This window comes from Leptopilina heterotoma, unplaced genomic scaffold (assembly GCF_015476425.1).
Source record: "Leptopilina heterotoma isolate Lh14 unplaced genomic scaffold, ASM1547642v1 Lhet_68, whole genome shotgun sequence".
Lineage (NCBI taxonomy): Eukaryota > Metazoa > Arthropoda > Insecta > Hymenoptera > Figitidae > Leptopilina > Leptopilina heterotoma.
This window is the reverse complement of record NW_025111157.1, coordinates 4,186,082-4,206,017: the sequence shown is the minus strand read 5'-3', so window position 1 is coordinate 4,206,017 and position 19,936 is coordinate 4,186,082. Positions and strand designations below refer to the sequence as shown.

At 21.9% G+C, this 19,936-nt stretch overlaps 1 protein-coding gene across 1 annotated transcript; it reads left to right on the top strand.

Annotated features, from left to right (window-relative positions):
* Nucleotides 1-7,831: 7,831 nt before the first annotated feature.
* LOC122510187 (odorant receptor 46a-like) lies at nt 7,832-16,548 on the top strand. Its single transcript, XM_043624647.1, has 9 exons — nt 7,832-8,196; nt 8,879-9,253; nt 9,547-9,751; nt 10,077-10,232; nt 14,790-14,842; nt 15,229-15,486; nt 15,610-15,811; nt 16,221-16,376; nt 16,501-16,548. The coding sequence occupies exons 1-9, from the start codon at nt 7,832-7,834 to the stop codon at nt 16,546-16,548; spliced, it is 1,818 nt and encodes a 605-aa protein (XP_043480582.1).
* Nucleotides 16,549-19,936: the final 3,388 nt, after the last annotated feature.

Here is a 19,936-nt window from a genome sequence, read left to right as displayed (position 1 = left end):
CAAAATTTACAAAAAAAAATCTTGACAAAATTCCAATTATTATCTTTATAAATAAAAAAATTCTTCTTCAAATTTCAATTATTTACAAAAATTTTAATAAAATTCTTGTCAAAATTTCAATTTTTTTCAAAAATTTTCCTCATTTCAATGATTTTTAATATTTACTATTTTAATAAAATTATCCAAAAGAATTTAATTATTTAAAAACAATTTTAATAAAATTGTACACAAACATTTAATTATTTTCATAAATAATAAAAAATTTCACAGGAATTCAAATATTTACAAATTTTTTAAAAGTTTCTTCTCAATAATTCAATTACTTTTAGAAATATAATAGAACTCATCGCAGAATTTCAATTATTTTTAATACAATTTTAATCGAATTCCTTGAAAAATGTAACTATTCTAAAAAATTTTATTAAAATTCGTCAAAAGAATTCAATTATTCAAAAATTTGTTAATAAAATTCTTTATAAGAATTAAATTTTAATAAACATTCAATTATTCAATAAATAATTTACTTTTGTATTTAAATAATTGAATTTTCGTAGAATTTTCTAATAAAAATTGATTTGAAAATGAATTTTAGTTAAAATTTTAGATAATAATAGAATATGAAAATAATTTTTAAAAAGTTACAGTAAAAATATTCTTCAAATATAAAATAATGATTTTAACGCTCGATCCTCTTTAATTATTATATAAAACATAAAGATAACAATTACTCCGAGTCGAAGACTAAATTGTTTTTTTTAATATTTCTAAAGTTGATTAATTTCAAAAACGTTTGAATTTGAATGTTTTGAAGAATTTTAATTCCTATATGGAAAAATAATAATTAAATATTTAAAAAAGAAATTATTGTTTTCGAATAATTTTACAATTAAAGATATTCGTAAATAAATTTAACAGAACATTTTTTTTCACTAAAATGTTTTTCTTTATTTTCTAAAAATTCAAAAATTTTTAGTTTCATTTTCAATTAAATTTTCTAATTGACAAATATAATTTCTAAACATTTTTTTGCTTTATTTTTAAAAAATACTTTGAATTTTATTAAAACAATTGAAATTAAGAAATAGAATTGATGCAAATTATTTTCTTATGTTTGAGAATTTTTTAGAAAAATATTAAGAAACGGGAATGTCTAATGTTTTTCTTCCCGCAAAAGAAAAAAATGAGTTTGTAAACAATATTTTTATTGAGAAATAAAAATTATGCATAAAATGGGTATATTTCCTACTTCTTAAACAAAATTTTTCTAACAATTAACAATTTTCTAGTATTTTTTATAAATAAAAAGTGAGAATAATTTGCATAATAATTTAGATCAGTCAAACAAAAGTTGTTATAGAAAAAAGTATATAACAAACAAAATGGGTATAATTTTTATTTGTTAATTATAATTTTAAAAAAAATTTCTAATTTGTAATATTATTTTATTATAAATCATAAAAAAATTTCGGTATAAAAATTAATTACCAAAAAATTACAAAAAAAAGTTTGTTTTTAGATTAAATTGTATTTTTTTCGTACATTTTAGGAAGTATTCGTTTTGTTTTCTTCTGGCAGCAACTATAGCCGGAACAATGCTTCTTCTAGTACCATGTGCATCAAAGTCACCTAGAGCATTACCATTTCCGGTTTGGACACCATTTTCCCTCGAATCTAATCTCGTATTTTCTGTATTATATTTTCAAGAAATAATTGCTTGCATAATGTTTGTGCAAGTTAACGTGGGAGTTGACGGAATGGCAATAGCAGTTTTACTGCAATTGTGCGGTCAATTGGAAATAGTGATGTACCGTTTGAATTTACTTTCGAAAATACCAGAAAATCCTAATCAGGTGAAATATTTTCAGGAACTTGAAATCTTGAGGCAATGTTTAAAAAGACATCTTTTTTTGTTTTCGTAAGTTATTATAATTTATTTATTTATTTATTAAAAACTGAACAAGCCCTTTCGATAATATAATATTTTTTATACAAAAAATTAAATACAAAAAAAAAGGTAAAAAGAAAATAATTTTTACAGTATCGGTGACAATATAAATAAACAATTTGGAATTGCGTTATTTACGCAATTTTTCGCCTCAACAATAAGTATTTGTACAATTATTTATAACTTATCGAAAATAAGTTTATTTAGTCAAGAAAGTTGGACGATGATATTTTGTGCAAATTCGTACACAATACAAATTTTTATCTACTGTTATTTTGGTCAAAAAATAACAGAAAAGGTTAGAAAAAAAAGGAGATAAATAATTTACCAATTTTCGATGCCTTACAATGAGAATTTTTTTTTTTAATTTAAATAATAAGTAGCCAACCAAAAAAAAAAAAAGTTTGAATTAAAAATATTTTAATTGAATTAAATTAATCAATTAAATTAAACATATTTTAATGGAATTAAATTAAGTAATTAAATTAAACTCATAATTGAATTAAACGTAATTTTTATTGAATCAAAATTATTATGTATTAAATAAAAATTATTAAGTTTCATTAATTAATTTTTGTTGACTGTATTAAGATTCAAATATATTATTTTCTCAATGTTTTAATTATACAGTTATTAATTGAATTTTTTTTTATTTTTTTCTCTAGAGTTCGGAAATTGGGACAGCAATATATTTTCTCAATTGGAATTCATTAACAATTAGATCGAAGAAAAGCCTCATTATTTTAATGATGCGATCACGACGACCAATAAAATTGTCAGCTGCGTCTGTTATCATCATGTCATTAGAAACTTTCATGAAAGTTTGTATTTTTTTTTTGTTTTAAATTTTTTCTCAATTAATTTTTCTTGAATTTAATTTAGTAAAAAAAAGTTAATTTTGTATTTTTTATAAATTATAAATTAGTGAATATTAGTATTGCTTCCTCGTGGAGAAAGTGTTTTTATATTCTGAATTTTTTTTTGTTAAACTAACTTTATAATTTTTCTAATATATTTTTACAAAAATTTTTTATATTTAATCCTTTTTTTATTTCAGATATTAAAAACATCCTATTCGACTTACAATTTACTGAAGAATAGTTAATAATCGGATAAAAAAACAAAGAATGCAGAAAATAAATCGAAAATAGATGGTAGTTTTTTTTCGAGTAAAAATTTTTAAGTAGTTTCTCAAAAACTATGACTTTCTTATTCGTCACATGTTTTCATTTTAAATTCTTTTTTATACGAAATCGTTTTTTACTTTTATACAAATTGTTTTGTTACATGTAATCTCATATAATTATTCATTATTCGTTATCTTAGAACTTAAATTATTTTAAATTTGTTATTTATTAGTTATTAATTACTGTAGAGGAAATAATAGAAATTATAATGGATTTAACTGAAATTGTCTTTTACTACCCACTGATTAAATTTGTTTGAAAATTTTCACTGTATAAACTTTTCGTTCACCTGACTAAGCGGACTGTTTTTTCTAAAAAAAAAAAAATTCGAAAAAATTGAACTGACTATTCACTCAGATAATAATCTGCTTTTAAGTTAGTAAGCTTTCTGGATATTTCTAAAACAAAATTATAAAAATAAAATAACGAAATTAAATAAAAAATTACTGCAAAGTAAAAACACTGGGGATATAATAATAAAACATGAATCGATGAATTAATTTAGTTTTAAAGTTGAAACATTAAAGAAACAGAAAGAAAAAATTAAAACAACAAACGAAAAAAGAAACAAAAATAACAAACAAAAAAATAATAAAAAAACGAACGAAAAAAGAAACAAAAATAATAAAAAAAAAACAATAAGAAAAATAATAAAATAAATTAAAAAAGTAAAATAAATAAATAAAATAAATAAAAAAAATAATAATAGTAATAGAAATAACAATAAGAAACATAATAACGAACAGAAATAACAAAAACAAAAAAAAATAATATAAATAAAAACGAAAAAATGTACAAAGCTCAACTGTCGTTGAAAATTATTTCATCAGCTGGCTATTGGCGACAAACTGATTGGTCATCATTTGCTGCAGTATTTTTGTACAATACTTTTAGTGTGTTTATGTTATTTTTCGCCTACTCGATTCAATTGTCATTACAAAAATAATTTTAATTCAAAAATTTAAAACAAAGATAATTTTATTTAAAAATTAAAGAAATAATTTTTCTATGTAGAAATCAAAGAAATGATTTTTTTTATTCAGAAATAAAAGAAATCATTTTTCTATTTTGAAATAAAAGAAATAATTCTGTTTAGAAATAAAGGAAATTTTTTTTGTATTTAAAAATAAAACTTGTATTAACAAAAGGTATAAAGTAAATTAATTATTATTGATTTAATGGAAATGTAAACTTTCAAAATTCAAAAAACAGACACAAACTTTTGAGTCCAGCTGACAATGAGAAAAATTTTTACTACTGCAATCAAAATTATATTTAAAAAAAAAAAAAAAAAATTAAATACGTTTGTCTGACCAAAATAATGTTTTACTACTGAAAGCAAAGAGCGAAAAATTTTAATTATTTTGACTGGAAATTTACTTATAAATTTACTATTGGAATCGAAATTATAAAACAAATTAAATATGCTTGTCTGACTAAATTAATGTTGTACTACTGAAAAAAAAGAATTAACAATTTTAATTATTTTTACTGAGAGAAATTTACTTTAATTATGCAGCACATTTTTTTTATGTAAAAAGTTAAAAGAAAGTAATTAAAATTTTAATTTTAAAATAATTTTGTCTCGTCTAAATTGACTTTTACTACTTAAGCAAATAGTAAGCAAAAGTCAATTTTCACAAATTTTATTGAATTTCACACATAAAAATAATAAAAATATATAAATTTTACTCAGAAACAAATTTGTTCATAACTAAGGACACAGTGACTTAAAAGTAATATATCGATAAAAAATACTTTTATAAATTAATAGAGAATTAAATTTTTTGTTTCTGACTAAAATAAATTCGAGAATAAATTTCCATTAATGAAAGTAAAGAAAGGACATAAAGGCAAAAAAATTGTACACACAAAATAATTATTCTACGACAATAATATTCTCCTTATTTATTTTTCTTCTTCTTTTTAAATAGAAAATTAATCTTTCTAAATTTTTCAATATTCAAATAAACGAAAAATATACTATTTAAAATTTCTCTTAAAAACTAAAAATACAAGAAAGAAAAGAACTTATTAAAATTAAACATTTGCTTAGTTTAGAAATTAGAATTAATTTTTTAGTTTACAAAATAATGTATTGCACATAAAATTTTAACAAATAAAAAAAAATCGTTTATTTTAATATTCAAAATAACATGAAAATTATCGAAACAAAAAAAATTGAAATTCAACAAAATATTTTTTGTAAATGAAAAAAAAAAATGCGAATATGAGTTTTTGCAGAAGGAATACATGGCTATTTTTAATTGGAAGTTTTTTTACATTGACGGCATTAACATGTGGTGAATTATCAAGAGGAAGTAATGCTACGTTACCATTTAAATCTTCAATACCATATGACATTAGTAATAGAAATTCATTTTAGCAGACCAAATAGGCTCGAGTTCTCGCCGAATGCGTCAAGCATCATAATTACATCTATCTGCAAGTATAATATTTTTATTATTCAAAAATATTTTCATTTCTTATTTTATTTTTATATCATTTTTTACCTATTTATCATTAATAATTTCAATTTTATTAATTTTTTCGAAAATATTCAAAATCGATTTTTTTTCCTTACTTATTTATTATTTATAATTTAATTTTAAAAATAATTTATTTTCTATTTTCTAGATTTACAGTTTTTCTGCGGATATCAAATTGAGACAAAAAACGTATCAAAATTGTTGCTCGTTTTTTGTCACAATTTGATATCCGCAGAAAAGCGGTGGATTTAAATTAACGAAATTTTTCTTTTCGTCAATACGGAATTTATTGATTTATTAAATTACATAATTAATAATTTGTCGATAATTTTTAAAATTAAATTTAAAATAAAAATAAATAAAAAAATTTACAGATTCAGTGCGTGAAATTCAACGATATTTTCAATTTTGTATTTGGAATGCAATTCATTGGATATCAATTTTGAATATTGGAACGATTATCTACAGTTTATCGACGAAAAATACATTCGATGAAAAAGTTCTCATCCAGGGATTAATATTACCGAATATTTTAATTCAAAATTTTTATCTATTGTATTTTTGGTAATGAAGTTATTTTAAAAGTAGGTAAAAATTCAAAAAAAATATATAAATTTAATGAAATAAAATAAATAAAAAATATAAATTAAATATTTTCTATTTAGAGTTTAAAAGTAGCGGACGTAATTAGTATGATCGATTGGACAATGTTGAGAAGACAATCAAAGAAAGGACTTCTTATGATTGCAATGCGTGCAAGAAATCCAATAATAATCACCGGTGGATCACTCATTTCCATGTCACTCAATACTTTTGTTACTGTGAGTTCAATTTTTGTCGTTCAAAAATTAATTATTATTTCAATAAAACCAAATTTTATCAAATCGTTTATTATTAGTTTAATGAATAATAATTATAATGAAAAATTATTTTAATCAGATTTTACGAGCGTCTTATGCCTCGTTTAACTTATTAAAATCATTAAGAACGGAGTGATTGTTTTCGAAAGCTTTACGAAACAAATCGACACTGAGAAAACATTATACTTAAATGAAACACAAAAATAATGTTAGACGATTTTGTTTAATTGAAATTAGTTTGTAAGTTTAATCTCAATATATAGAAAATATCTATTGCATTGATTCAAAAGTATTATTTGTTTGAATAATTATATTTAATTCAAACATATTTTCTGTTTACGGTTTAAACAAAAATTATGTTTAAAAATTTTATGTTTGAATCAAACTTAAAAGTTGACTACAGATAATTTAAAATCAATCACAATTTATGTTTGATTTCAATATATAATCTCTTAAACTGAACCAGAAAATATCTTTGAATTAAACTTAAATATGTTTGACTGTATAGCAAAGATATTTTAAGTTTGATTTAAACAAAATTTGTTTGAATCAAATAATTTTTTTTCTCAGTGGAACGTTCTACTTTTAAAGTAGTAAGTTTTATAAATTCTATTATTAAATATCATTTCTCTTTGACAAAAGAAAATAATTATTCCCTAGAGATATACATTGTTAGAAGCTTAATAATAAATTTATTGCAAAAATTAAAGCGCTCAGTGAAGAATTATATAACGAGAGAAGTATTTAATTATAGCATTTAATAATAAAAGAGTGAGTAGAGTTAGAAATGCGAATGTATTATAATATGCAGCTCGTACGTCGCAGCCCGGAAGAAATAAATAATGAGTTTAAATACTTGGTTGACGATCCTCATATTATCCCTTTCTTGCATCGAAAAAATATTTTTATTATTAGAAAGAATCGTTTTCATTGGCATTCGTGGACTATTATTATCTAATTATTATTAATAGAGGGAAGGGTGGAATAAGTAGAAAATAAATTGCTTCGTTTTGCACTCGAGGAAGAGGAAGTAGTCGTTCCCCTTGCATACTGAAAATGTGAATTTTAAATTTTAATGTCAATGCGCAACACGAACGACAAGTAGCGAGGACACTGAATTCACTCCCTTTGTACTTGAAATAATAATTCTTCTTTACTGCCTCATAATTTGAAAATTATACTCCAGCTACAATTAATATTCAAGTTCAAAGGCAAAATAAAAAAAAAATATTTCCAAAAGAAATTGAGAAAACTTTTGGAAAAAAATATCGAGAGGGAAAAAAAATATTGTTAATTGAATAATTAATCGACTTCTTTTTTTTTTAAATAATATTAACAATTGTGAGAAAAATGTATAAAGGACAAATTTCGTTGATAATTCTCTCAACTGCTGGCTATTGGCGACCAATTGGTTTCTCATTTTTTGCCGTTGCATTTTTATACAATATTTACAGTATTTTTATGACATTTCTCGTTTATTCCTTTGACATGTCTCTGTACATGTATCTTATTCTACATGCAATCAACGATATCGACGATTTCTCCGAATCATTGTGTTGGTTCCTATTGAGTTTAGTCGTTTGTGTGAAATTAACAAATTTACTCATCAAACGAAATGAAATAATTGATTTAATAAATATGATGGATATACATTATTTTTCACCGCGCGATCATGAGGAGGAGGCTATTCAACAAAACTATGACTATATGTCTAGGTCAGTAGATTTAAAATTATATTTTAAAAATTAAAAATTATTTTCATTTGATTTCACTTAATTTTAAAAAAAGCTTTTACTTTTGAAAATATAGAATTTTCTGTTCATTTTACTAAAGAAGACTGATACTCCAACGAAAAAAACCTTCCTGGCCGACTAAAATTGATCTTTACTACTGAAACTGAAATAATTAGAATTATCATTCTATTAGTCGAAATTCTAATTCTAATTCTAATTTGGTGAAATGAATTTATAGTCTTATAAAAATATCAAATTTTCCCAAACTTTGGATTTTTTCTGATGTTAATTAATTTATATTACTAATTAATAGTGCACTTAAACATAAACGATTATTTAAATTCTTGTGTCTGACTGTGTTTGACTTGAACTACTGATAACCGAACAGTTTTTAATTGTCTGACCAAAATGGTCTTCTACCACTAAACGACGATACATATTCTTAATTCTATTACTTGTCTGACTATAACGTACTATTACTACTGAAATTATTAAATTAAAAAAATTCTTAATTTCTATTTTTTAACAGTTTTTTTACTAATATTTTTTTTCATTAATAGTATTTATTTAGTAGTACTATTTATGCAATGTCGATTATTTAAATTAATGTCAAACCTGAATTTTTGCATATAAAAAATTGCGATTTTATCAAATTTTTTTACAGAAGAAATACAATGTTATTTTTGATTGGAAGTCTTTTTACAATGACAGCACTGACGCTTGGCGGATTGGCAAGAAGTGATATTATATTACCATTTAAAACCACATTACCATTTGACAATGACGATAAAATTATATTTTGGCTCACATATGTCGTTCAAACTTTAAGTATTTACAGTTCAGGTTTAACAAATGTTGGCGTCGAAACATTAGTCATGGTAATTATGCTTCAAATTTGCTGTCAACTCGAAATAATTTATCATCGTCTCGAAGAAATGACACAATTGAATCTCAATGACGAGAGTTCGTTAAATTTTTCAAAAACCAAAGAGGCTCGAATTCTCGTTGAATGTGTCAGACATCATGACTATGTCTATCTGTAAGCACATATTATTATAAAAATAATTTTTGAAAATTATTATTATCATTACAATTATAATAATTAAATTAAATATTATTAATTAAATATTAAACTTAATTAAAATTAATCTTTTTATTATTTTATTAATTAAGAAATTAATAACACTTTTGATACATTTTTTGTCTAAATTTGATATCCTTATAAAAACGGTTATTTACTGAAAACTTTTTATTTTATTTTTTCGAATTTTTTTCACAATTTTTTACTTTATTTTTTCAAACTAAATTCAAATAAATTTTTAAATTTTACAGATTCAGTGAAAGATTGAATGATATTTTTAGTATTGTGTTTGGAATGCAATTTATTGGATCGATAACAAATATTTGCACACTTATTTACAGTTTATCGACAAAAACTACAGTCAATGACAAAGTTCTTGCCCAGGGTTTACTCCTGCCAAATATTTTATTTCAAACTTTTATCTACTGTCTTTTCGGTAATGAAGTTATGCTAAAAGTGGGTAAAATTGCTAAAAATGTAAAAATAAAAAATTTCTTTCCAGATTTTACATAAAAAAAAAAATATTTTTGGGAAAATATTAAACCAATTTTTACTATTTTTATATTAGAAAAACTAAATTCTGTCATGGATTTTTACTAAATTTTTACTAAAATTTCTTTCGAGAATAGTTAAATTTTAAAGAAGAAAATTTGGTTTTTATTAAAAAAACCCCTTGACGGAAAAATTTATTTTCATTATTTTCTTAAAATTTGAAAAAAAAAATTTGAAATAAACTGAAATAAAATTGAAAGAAATAATAATTTTTTAATTTTCTATTTAGAGCTTAAAAGTTGCGGACGTAATTAGTATGATGGATTGGACAATGTTAAGAAGACAATCAAAGAAAGGACTTCTCATGATTGCAATGCGTGCGAGAAATCCAATAATTATCACCGGTGGATCACTCATTCCCATGTCACTCAACACTTTTGTTACCGTGAGTAGTTCAATTTTTTCATTCAAAAACTAATTTTTATTTCAAATAAAAACAAATTTTATCAAATCATTTAATTTGTCAGATTTTACGAACGTCTTATGCCTCGTACAACTTATTAAAAAATTCCAGAGACCAGTGACTGTACATTCTCAATTTAGCATGAATTAAGAAAAGTATCAATAAAAATCAAGTAGAAAATGTAGTCGAAAATTGTCGAAAAAAAATGTTACGGCCGAACTCCGTAACCTTTTATATTTAAAAATAATCATTTAAAATACGTCATGAAACATAATCACAAACAACATTTCGCATGATACGAAATTTTGTAGATAACATCACAAAAACACTTACAAAAAGAACAACCCTTTGTAAATTCACTAAAAGACATTCTTATCTTTGACATTTTTATCCAATGTGATCTTAAGCAGTTTATTTAAATAATGATTTAATCCTAAAATTATAAACAATTCTATTCAATTTATTATTCCCCTGAATTTCACAATTCTGAGGTGAAGAACCTTAAATATAAGTTACACTATTTCTCGGCAAATTCCCTTTTTATTGGCAAACAGTTTGTTGACTTTCTTGGGAAATCACAGGGAGTTGTCGAAACCAAATTCCTTAATATAAGGAGTGGTGTATCCAAGTCATTGAACTTCGATCATACCACTGCCTAAATCTGCAAGGTTGCAGAAATTGACTTGACAACAGTCGAGTGCAATGAACTTTGCTTACGATTTCCCCACTAAATCGTCGTTCAATAAAATTGACCGACACGGGGAAATCAAGGCAGTAATTAGTCGCAGGTCGTCGATACCTGTTGTTTTTTTTAAGCCGGCAATCTTTAGCCTGGAAAATTCCTAAGTCCGGCCTGTGAGCCGTGTTTTAAAAAAAAAGTGAAGTTCGGGAAAAGATAATCCCTTTAAATAAAATCGAGAAAATCAATAAAAGTTTGGGAAGAATAAGTGAATTTTAATTGAGAATAGAAATATAAAAAAAAATAAAGATAAAAGAAAGGTTGGATTTAAAGGTTTTATTGAAAAATAATAAAAAGTGACGAGAAAAAGAATAAATTAATTAAAAGAGGATATTAAAAATAAAGTGAATTGAAAAGTAAATTTATTGAAAGGAATATAAAAGAAATAGAAGAATTAAAAGAGCTTATTGAAAAAGTCTAAATTCAACAAAATAAACTAAAAGTTATTTTCATTAAAAGAATTAAGGGAATATCAATTTAAATATACCTTTAAAGACAACCTTCCTTTTCGAGGTTCGGTCTTCAAATTTTTGTGTACTTCAAAAAGGAATAAAAAAAAAGTGAGTTAAGCAAATATCATTCTAGTGACCCTAGAATTGGTATTTCATCAATTTCGGAAGTTAATGTCAGGAGAAAACAGAGAGAAGAAACTCTCATCAAATTGGATTAAAGTTGCAAAGTAGAATCTCTAAACAGTGAGTAAAAAATATCACATTTCATATCACATTTTCTGAAACTCAATCACACACATATACACATATACACTTCTACTCTTTTTACACATTTTTAACAAAAATTAGAATATTTGTATTAGGGATTTTTGGGTCAAATATATCATTGTTTGTTTTTATCTCTAATTTTTGCCTTTTAATTTAAAAATCCTGTCCAATTAACCTATCTTCTCTAAATTCAAAGTATAGGATTCTCACCCCTTGGTTGAACTAATAACCAAGAAGAGGGAAGAATCCACTACTTATACGATTTTCGTCCGAAGGACACGTTTAATTGAAGTCTATTTAAAAATTTGATAATATAAAATTAAATTTATTTAATTTTTCAAATTCGGCTCTAACAAAAAATTCTTCTGAATAAATTGTTTACTTCTTTTTTTCCATCTGTTTTTTTTTTTTATAAAATATAAATCATATTTTTGTCGAATCCTTTTTTTCCAAACCAATAAAAGATTTCTTTTAATCTTCGCAAAAAAAAAAAAAAAATGTTAATCAACCTTTACTCCAAAAGAAAGTTTTCTGGGAATATTTCTTTAAAAAAAATTTTGTTTCGAATACAAAAAATACTAAAGCGAAATAATACTCTCTAAATCTGAGTCAGTCGAATTTTAGTTAAAAACACTAAAAACAAATTGAATTTTGGAAAAGTTACAAATGATTCCAGAAATTCAATTATTTTCAAAAGTTATAAAAATTCTTCGCAGAAATTCAATTATTTTCAACAATTTAAAAAAAAATTCTTCTCAAAATTTCAATTATCTTTATAAATAATAAAATTCTTTATTGAAATTCAATTATTTTTAATTTTTTAATAAAATTCTTTGCAAGATTTCACAGGAATTCAATTATTTACAAAATTTTTAATAAATTTCTTCGATATAATTCAATTATTTCCATAAATAATAAAATTTTCACAGAAATTCAATTATTTAAAAAGATTTTTATAAAATTCGTTGCAAGAATTCAGTTATTTAAAAAAATTTAACTACGTTCTTTTCAAGAATTCAATTATTTGTATAAATAATCAAATTCTTCAACGAAATTCAATTATTTTTATAAACTTGAATAAAATTCGTTACAAAAATTCAATTATTTATATAAATAATAAAATTTTTAACAGAAATTCAGTTGTTTTTATAAACTTGAATAAAATTTGTTAGAAGAATTGAATTATTTTCAGAAGATATAAAAATTCTTTGCAGAATTTCAATCATGTTCAAAAATTTTTTAAAAATTTTCATCAAAATTTTAATTATCTTAATAAATAATAAAATTCTTCATCAAAATTCAATTATTTTGAAAAAATGTAATAAAATTCTTGGCAAAATTTCACAGGAATTTAATTATTCAATTTTTAATAAATTTCTTTGAAATAATTCAAATTTTTTAAAAAGATTTTTATAAAATTCTTCGCAAGAATTCAGTTATTTAAAAAAATTTAAGAAAATTCTTCTCAAGAATTCAATTATTTTCATAAAATATAAAATTCTTCACCGAAATTCAATTTTTTTTGATAAACTCGAATAAAATTCTTTGAAAGAATTAAATTATTTTCAAAAATAATAAAATTCTTGGCAGAAATTCAATTATGTTCAAAAATTAAACAAAAAATTCTTGCCTAAATTTCAAGTTAATAAAATTCTTGAAAAAATTTTAATTATTTTCATAAATAAGAAAACTCATCGCTGGATTTTAATTATTTTTGATACAATATTTTTTAATCGAATTCCTCGAAAAATGTAATTATTCTTAAAAATTTTTTATTAAAATTTGTCAAAATAATTCAAATACTTAAAAATTTGTTGATAAAATTCTTTATGAGAATTTAATTTTAACAAACATTCAATTATTCGGTAAATTATTTCTTTTTTAATTTAAAGAATAGAATTCTTCTAGAATTTTCTAATAAAAATTAATTAAAAAATAAATTACCGAATAATCGATGTATTATTTATGAAAATAATTGAATTCTTGCAACCAAATTTTACTACTTTTAAAAATAATTGAATTCTTGCAAAGGATTTTATTACGATTTTTGTAAATAATTAAATTTTTTTTGAAAAATTATATCAGTCAGGAAAAAGTCTGGAAATCAGGGAAAAGTTATGGAACAATAAAATTAAATATTTGTGGCAACCCTGATAACGGAGAAGAGATTTTTTTTATTTATAATATTTTTTTATTATATAGCACATGAAAAAAAAAATAAAACAAATGTAATGAAAGAAAATTCAAAATTAAAATTAAGAAACTTAATATTTCGAAAATTAGATTTATATGATTCTATCTTAAATTCCACCAGAAGAGTAAACTTCAAGAGTTTATAAAGTTATACTTTGAAAAAAAAGGATTCAACAAGGTATTTTTCTTTTTATTATGCACCCCTTCGTACGGATTCTCAACAAAAAGGGAAACATGAAAATAATTTATGATCCAAATGGAAATTATTGTGACTGCACGCCACCTGTTGAATTACTTATAAGCAAAACTCGTAAAAGAGAGGAGGAATATAATTCTGAATGAAAAATATTTCTCAGTCCAGTGAGAGCTCTCATTGAAAGCAGTTGAACTTGAAGTAAATCGAAAAAATACTATCTTTGATATTTTCTTCTAAATATTTCTTTATTCACTATTCAGTTAATAGCGGAAATAAATAAAATAAAAATAAATAACGATTTATCTTTGTCATTACAGACATATTGTATAAAATTTTGTAAAATTTTCTTCTTTATGAATTTATAAAAAAATATGTAAAAAAAAAAAAAAATGTTGTCTAGTGTTTCATTTAGTGTGTTTATAATAATTGGCATGTGGAGACCATTATCATGGACATCGAAGTCGAAAAAAATAATTTACAATATTTACATTTTCATTTGTGTGACAATTTACACGTCGTTTATGTTGCTTCAATTATTATATCTCTCGAGTATTAAAGATCTAAATGAATTTACTTTTTGTTTATTTTTTTTCACCGCCACAATATCAATATGGGTGAAAATGATAACAATTATTTGTCGGCGAAAAATTATTTTAGACACCAGAGAAATTTTTTCAAATGAATTGTGTCAGCCGAAAAATTTGTATGAATCGAAAATAGTTAACAAATATTTTCACATTGGCAGGTTTGTGATTCTAATTTTGTTTTTCTTTTAAATTAAATATTTAATGTAAATATTTTTTTCCAGTTAGAAATTTAAATTAAATATTTAAAGTAAATATTTTTTCAGTTAAGGATTTAAATAATTTATTTAAATTTTTAAACACAAAGATAATTAAATAATTAAATACAAATATAATTAAATATTAAAATTATTAAATACAAAAAAAATAAAATATCTAAATTTGGTTTAAATATAATTATATTTGACACATTTTATTTTTGACTTTTTAGAATCATTACCATTTTTTTCATAGTAATAACGATCGCAAATGCAGTGTCACTGATACTGACTCCATTGACGAGCAAAAATAATATTTCATTTCCCCTAAAAATGTTTATTCCATATAGTTTGGAATCGAGTGGAATTTTTTTTGCCACTTATTTATATCAATCTGTTGCAATAATAATGTCGGCATTGATAACAAGTTCCGTTGAATGCTTTGCATTGATGGTGATTTTAATAATTTGCGGTCAATTCGAAATATTTGTTTATCGTTTAAATTTACTGGCGACAATTAAAAGGAATAATAAACTCAAATCTAGTGTTCATGAATGTGAGGAAAAATTGATCAAAAATTTCGTACGACATCACAATTGTATGTATTCGTAAGTTATTTATAATTTCTAATTTTCTATCATAACAAAAAGAAGAAATAGTAAATAAATAATTTTTTCTACACCATGATTTATTAATAAATTATTTTTCTATATAAAAATTAAAATAAACAGACTTGGAGTGAATATGAATAATATATTTGGAACAATGATTTTTGTACAATTTTTCTCCTCATTAATACAACTGTGCACAACGATATTTCAAAGTAGAATGCATTTCAAAAATCATGATTTGTGGTCAAGATTTTCACTCTTGTGTACATCATTTTTACAACTCTACTTGTACTCATTCTCAGGAGAAAAAATAATGGAAAAGGTAATTTTTTTATGACTAAAAATGTAAAAGAAAAATATTAATTTTCTGAAAATTAAATTTCAACTAATCGGAATATTATTTTTTAATTAATAAAATAAAATAAAATAAAATAAAATAAAATAATAATTACAGAAATATTATATTATTAAAATAAATGACAATAAAGAAGTTTTAATTATTCTGTCTGATTGAATATGTTTCTTACTACTGAAACAGTGAATTCTAATTAATCAGTGAAATAATTAGTTAAATAAAAGAATAATAATGTTAATATTAAATTAAGTAACAATAAAGTAATTTTTATTACTCTGTCTGACTGAATATGGTTCATACTACTCAAGTGTATAAAGAAAATTTTCCAAACATCGAGCAAAGAAAACTTTAATAATAATTTTTATATTTGATTTAGAGTTCATTGATTGCAGGAGAAATTTATCAAACGAAATGGAACAAGTTAACAAGTCGCTCAAGAAAAAATCTCATTTTAATTATGATTCGTGCTTTGAGACCAATAAAACTAATGGGCTCGTCTATCGTCGTTATGTCATTAGACACGTTTGTTAAAGTTTGTATTTGCTAAACTTTTCCAAAATAAAAAAAAAAAGAAAATAAGTACCTACTTTGAAATGATACCTTAACGATAAAATGAATATTTATTCTTGTGTTTTAAATTATAATTATTTTTTCAGGTTGTAAAATTATCATTCTCTACTTATAATCTATTAATCAAGTTATGAATTTTTCAATATTACTCCCGACATATGATCTATTGAAAATTTCCAAGTTACTGGAGAAATTAAAAATTACAAACTCACCTAAATTTTCTGGTTGAATATTTCATTTTGAAATTGCAAAAATTTGTACCAGTAACAGAAAAAAAAATAAAAATTAATTTTAGAGCGAACAGAAGAAAAATGAAGTAATTATTTATTATCTATAATTTGTATTTAATAGTAAATAAATTTTCCATCTATTTAAGTAATAAATAATAGGCGAAAAGTAAAAAAAAAACTATATTCACAAAATATATAAAAATGGGAAATAGAAATGTATGTTATTAACATTTTACTATTTAATTATTTAAACTATTGATATTGAAACAGTAAAAAAGCAAAAAAAAAAAATATTCATTCATAGAAAAAATATATGTAAGAATTATGTATTTTTGTTATTTAATTCGTTGATTGACAGAAGTAGTAGTACGTAAGCAATACAAAAATAAAAAATTTTCATATTTTACTAGAAAATAAATTTGTCTGACCTAAAATTGACATCCACTACTTCGACAATACTACCACTACTTCGCACATGAATATAAAATTTTGTCAATTTGAATCGATTTATAATAGTTAAACAGATTTTTAGTGGAAAAAAATAGACGGAACATTTGTCTGACTAAAAAGGATTTCTACTACTGAAAATAATGAGAATTTTTACTAATTTTCATGACTAAACAGATTTGTACTAATGATGAAAAAAAACAACATGAACGTAAACTGTGTTTTTTAACTAATATATATAGACTTTTAAAAATAGTTCTATTTTTCAGATTTTACTAGCGTCCTATTAAAGTTATTAGAACCAAGAAATACAGGAAGTTTTCTAAATAATTTTATTAAATAATATTTCCCTTTCGTAATTAAAAATAATTATTCTCCAGAGATATACATTGTTAAAACTGTAATTATAAATTTATAGCAGAAATTAAAGCGCTCAGTGAAGAATTATATAACGAGAGAAGTATTTAATTAAAATTTAATTCATTTAATAATAAATACGTCTGACTAAAATTGACCTCTACTACTGAGACTAAAATAATTTACAATCACTTTTTGTTTAATTATTTCTGCAAAAAAAAAAAATTTCTTCGAAATTATTTTCTACTTTACATATTTATTTTCAAATAATTATAATCACTTCGACAACAAAAAATTAAACACTTCAAGGAAAAAAATATGTCTGACTGAAATTGATCTCTACTACTGAAACTAAAATAATTTTAATCATTTTTTTAATGATCCCTTCTTCAACAAAAAATTAAAAAATATTTCAAGGAACAAAATATGTCTGACTAAAATTGATCTCCACTACTGAAACTAAAATAATTTATAATCACTTCTTGGAAAAAAGGTTAAATACCCCAAGGAACAATATGTGTCTGACTAAGATTGAACTTTACTACGGAAACTAAAATAATTTATAATAACTTCCTTCGAAAAAAATTAAATACTGCAAGGAAAAAATTTCCCTGACTAAAATTGATCTCAACTACTTCAAAAATAAGTTAAATTATAAATATAATAAATATAAAATAAATTTTACTGAATTTTACTAAATTTTACTAAATAAAACTAAATAAAACTAAATAAAACTAAATAAAACTAAATAAAACTAAATAAAATTAAATAGAACTAAATAAAACTAAATAAAACTAAATAAAACTAAATAAAACTAAATAGAACTAAATAAAACTAAATAAAACTAAATAAAATTAAATAGAACTAAATAGAACTGAATAGAATTAAATATAACTAAATATCCAAAAAGTAATTCATAAAAAATGTAAATACCCGAAAAATAAATATTCAAAAACTAATAAATTTCAAAAATGAAATATTTTGAGAAACTAACTATTCAATAACTAAATAATAAAAACTTAATATCAAAAATTAACCATTGAAACCTAAATATTAAAAAACTAAATATTAAGAAATTAAACAAAAAAATTAAAGATTAAATCAAAAAAGTACTACGGAATAAAAGTAATTATAAAAAGTAATTACAAAAAGTAATTACAAAAAGTAATTACAAAAAATAAAATAGAAAAACATAAGTACAACATTTTCAAGTACCAAAATAAAATACTACGAAAAGAAATGACAAAAAATTGAATAAAAATCGAGAATGAAAAAAATTTTTCATCTACTTCTTTTTGTTCTTTCATTACGAAAATTACGAAAATTATTTTTATTTTCCTAAATAATCGCTATAAAATGAAATTTATAAAAATGTTCACTAATTTGAATTAGTGACTGACTTTTTGTTTTTGAATTGGTAAATTTTACTAATATTAATAAATTGTCATTTCTACTAATTTATTTATTGATATTTTATTAATTTAAAAATGACTTTGGTAAAATTGTAGTTTAGAATTAGTCAATTTATTTATTTTAAAATTACTTTCGCAATAATTTCGTTTAGAATTAGTAAATTTTATTAATAAATAGTAATTCTCACTAATTTATTTATTAATAATGTTTTATTTAGTTATTCATTTAGAATTTATATTTTAATCGAAATTTACTTTAGAATTAGTAAAATTTACAAATTAAGAAGAATAAAGTCAGTCGCTAATTGAAATTTGTAAAAGTTTTTACAGATTCAAATTTAGAGAGTAAAATCATAATTTTCTTTTTAAATTGACAAATATTGTTTTCGATATGCAAAAAAAGGGAAATTATCATGTTCGACTTTGAGAAATTAAAATATAGAAGCAATTAGCAGACTTCGCACTCGATAATTAATTTTAAAAAAAGTGGCTTTTAAACTAAAAAAAAGTAGTAAAAAATTAGCTATCGAAAAATTAAACTTGACAACCAAAAAAAACTGACAAAAATTTCATTATTCTATATTTTATTTTCCTGACTTTCTCCTAATTTTCATCAAAAATATTTACTTCCTTCTTATCCTGCTAATAAATTAAATTCCTGCAACGAATTTTATTATTCACAAAAAAATTAAAATATTTATGAAAATAATTTAATTCTTGAGAAGAATTTTATAAAAAAAATTTAAATAATTGATTTCTCTCGACTAATTTTATGCAAATTCTAATGTAAATCATTTAATTTCTGAGAAATTTTTATTATTCATGAAAAGAATTGAATTCTTACGAAGATTTTTACAAAAAATTTTTAAATAAATGAATTTTGTTTGGAAATTTGATGAAAATAGTAGATATATTGAAAATCATTAAATTGCAAAGAGTTGTTAAAAATAATTAAATTTTCAAAGAATTCTATTAAAATTTTTGACATTAATTGAATGGCTATTAATTTAAAAAAATTAATAGAAATGTGAATAAAATTATTAAACAGAAAATATTATTTAAAATATCTAATTATA

Excerpts from the sequence above, each read along its gene's own strand:
- LOC122510187 (XM_043624647.1), top strand. The coding sequence starts at position 7,832 with ATGTATAAAGGACAAATTTCGTTGATAATTCTCTCAACTGCTGGCTAT. Across the intron at positions 8,197-8,878 it reads AACTATGACTATATGTCTAG|AAGAAATACAATGTTATTTT; the intron begins GTCAGTAGATTT and ends ATTTTTTTACAG. Across the intron at positions 9,752-10,076 it reads GTAATGAAGTTATGCTAAAA|AGCTTAAAAGTTGCGGACGT; the intron begins GTGGGTAAAATT and ends TTTTCTATTTAG.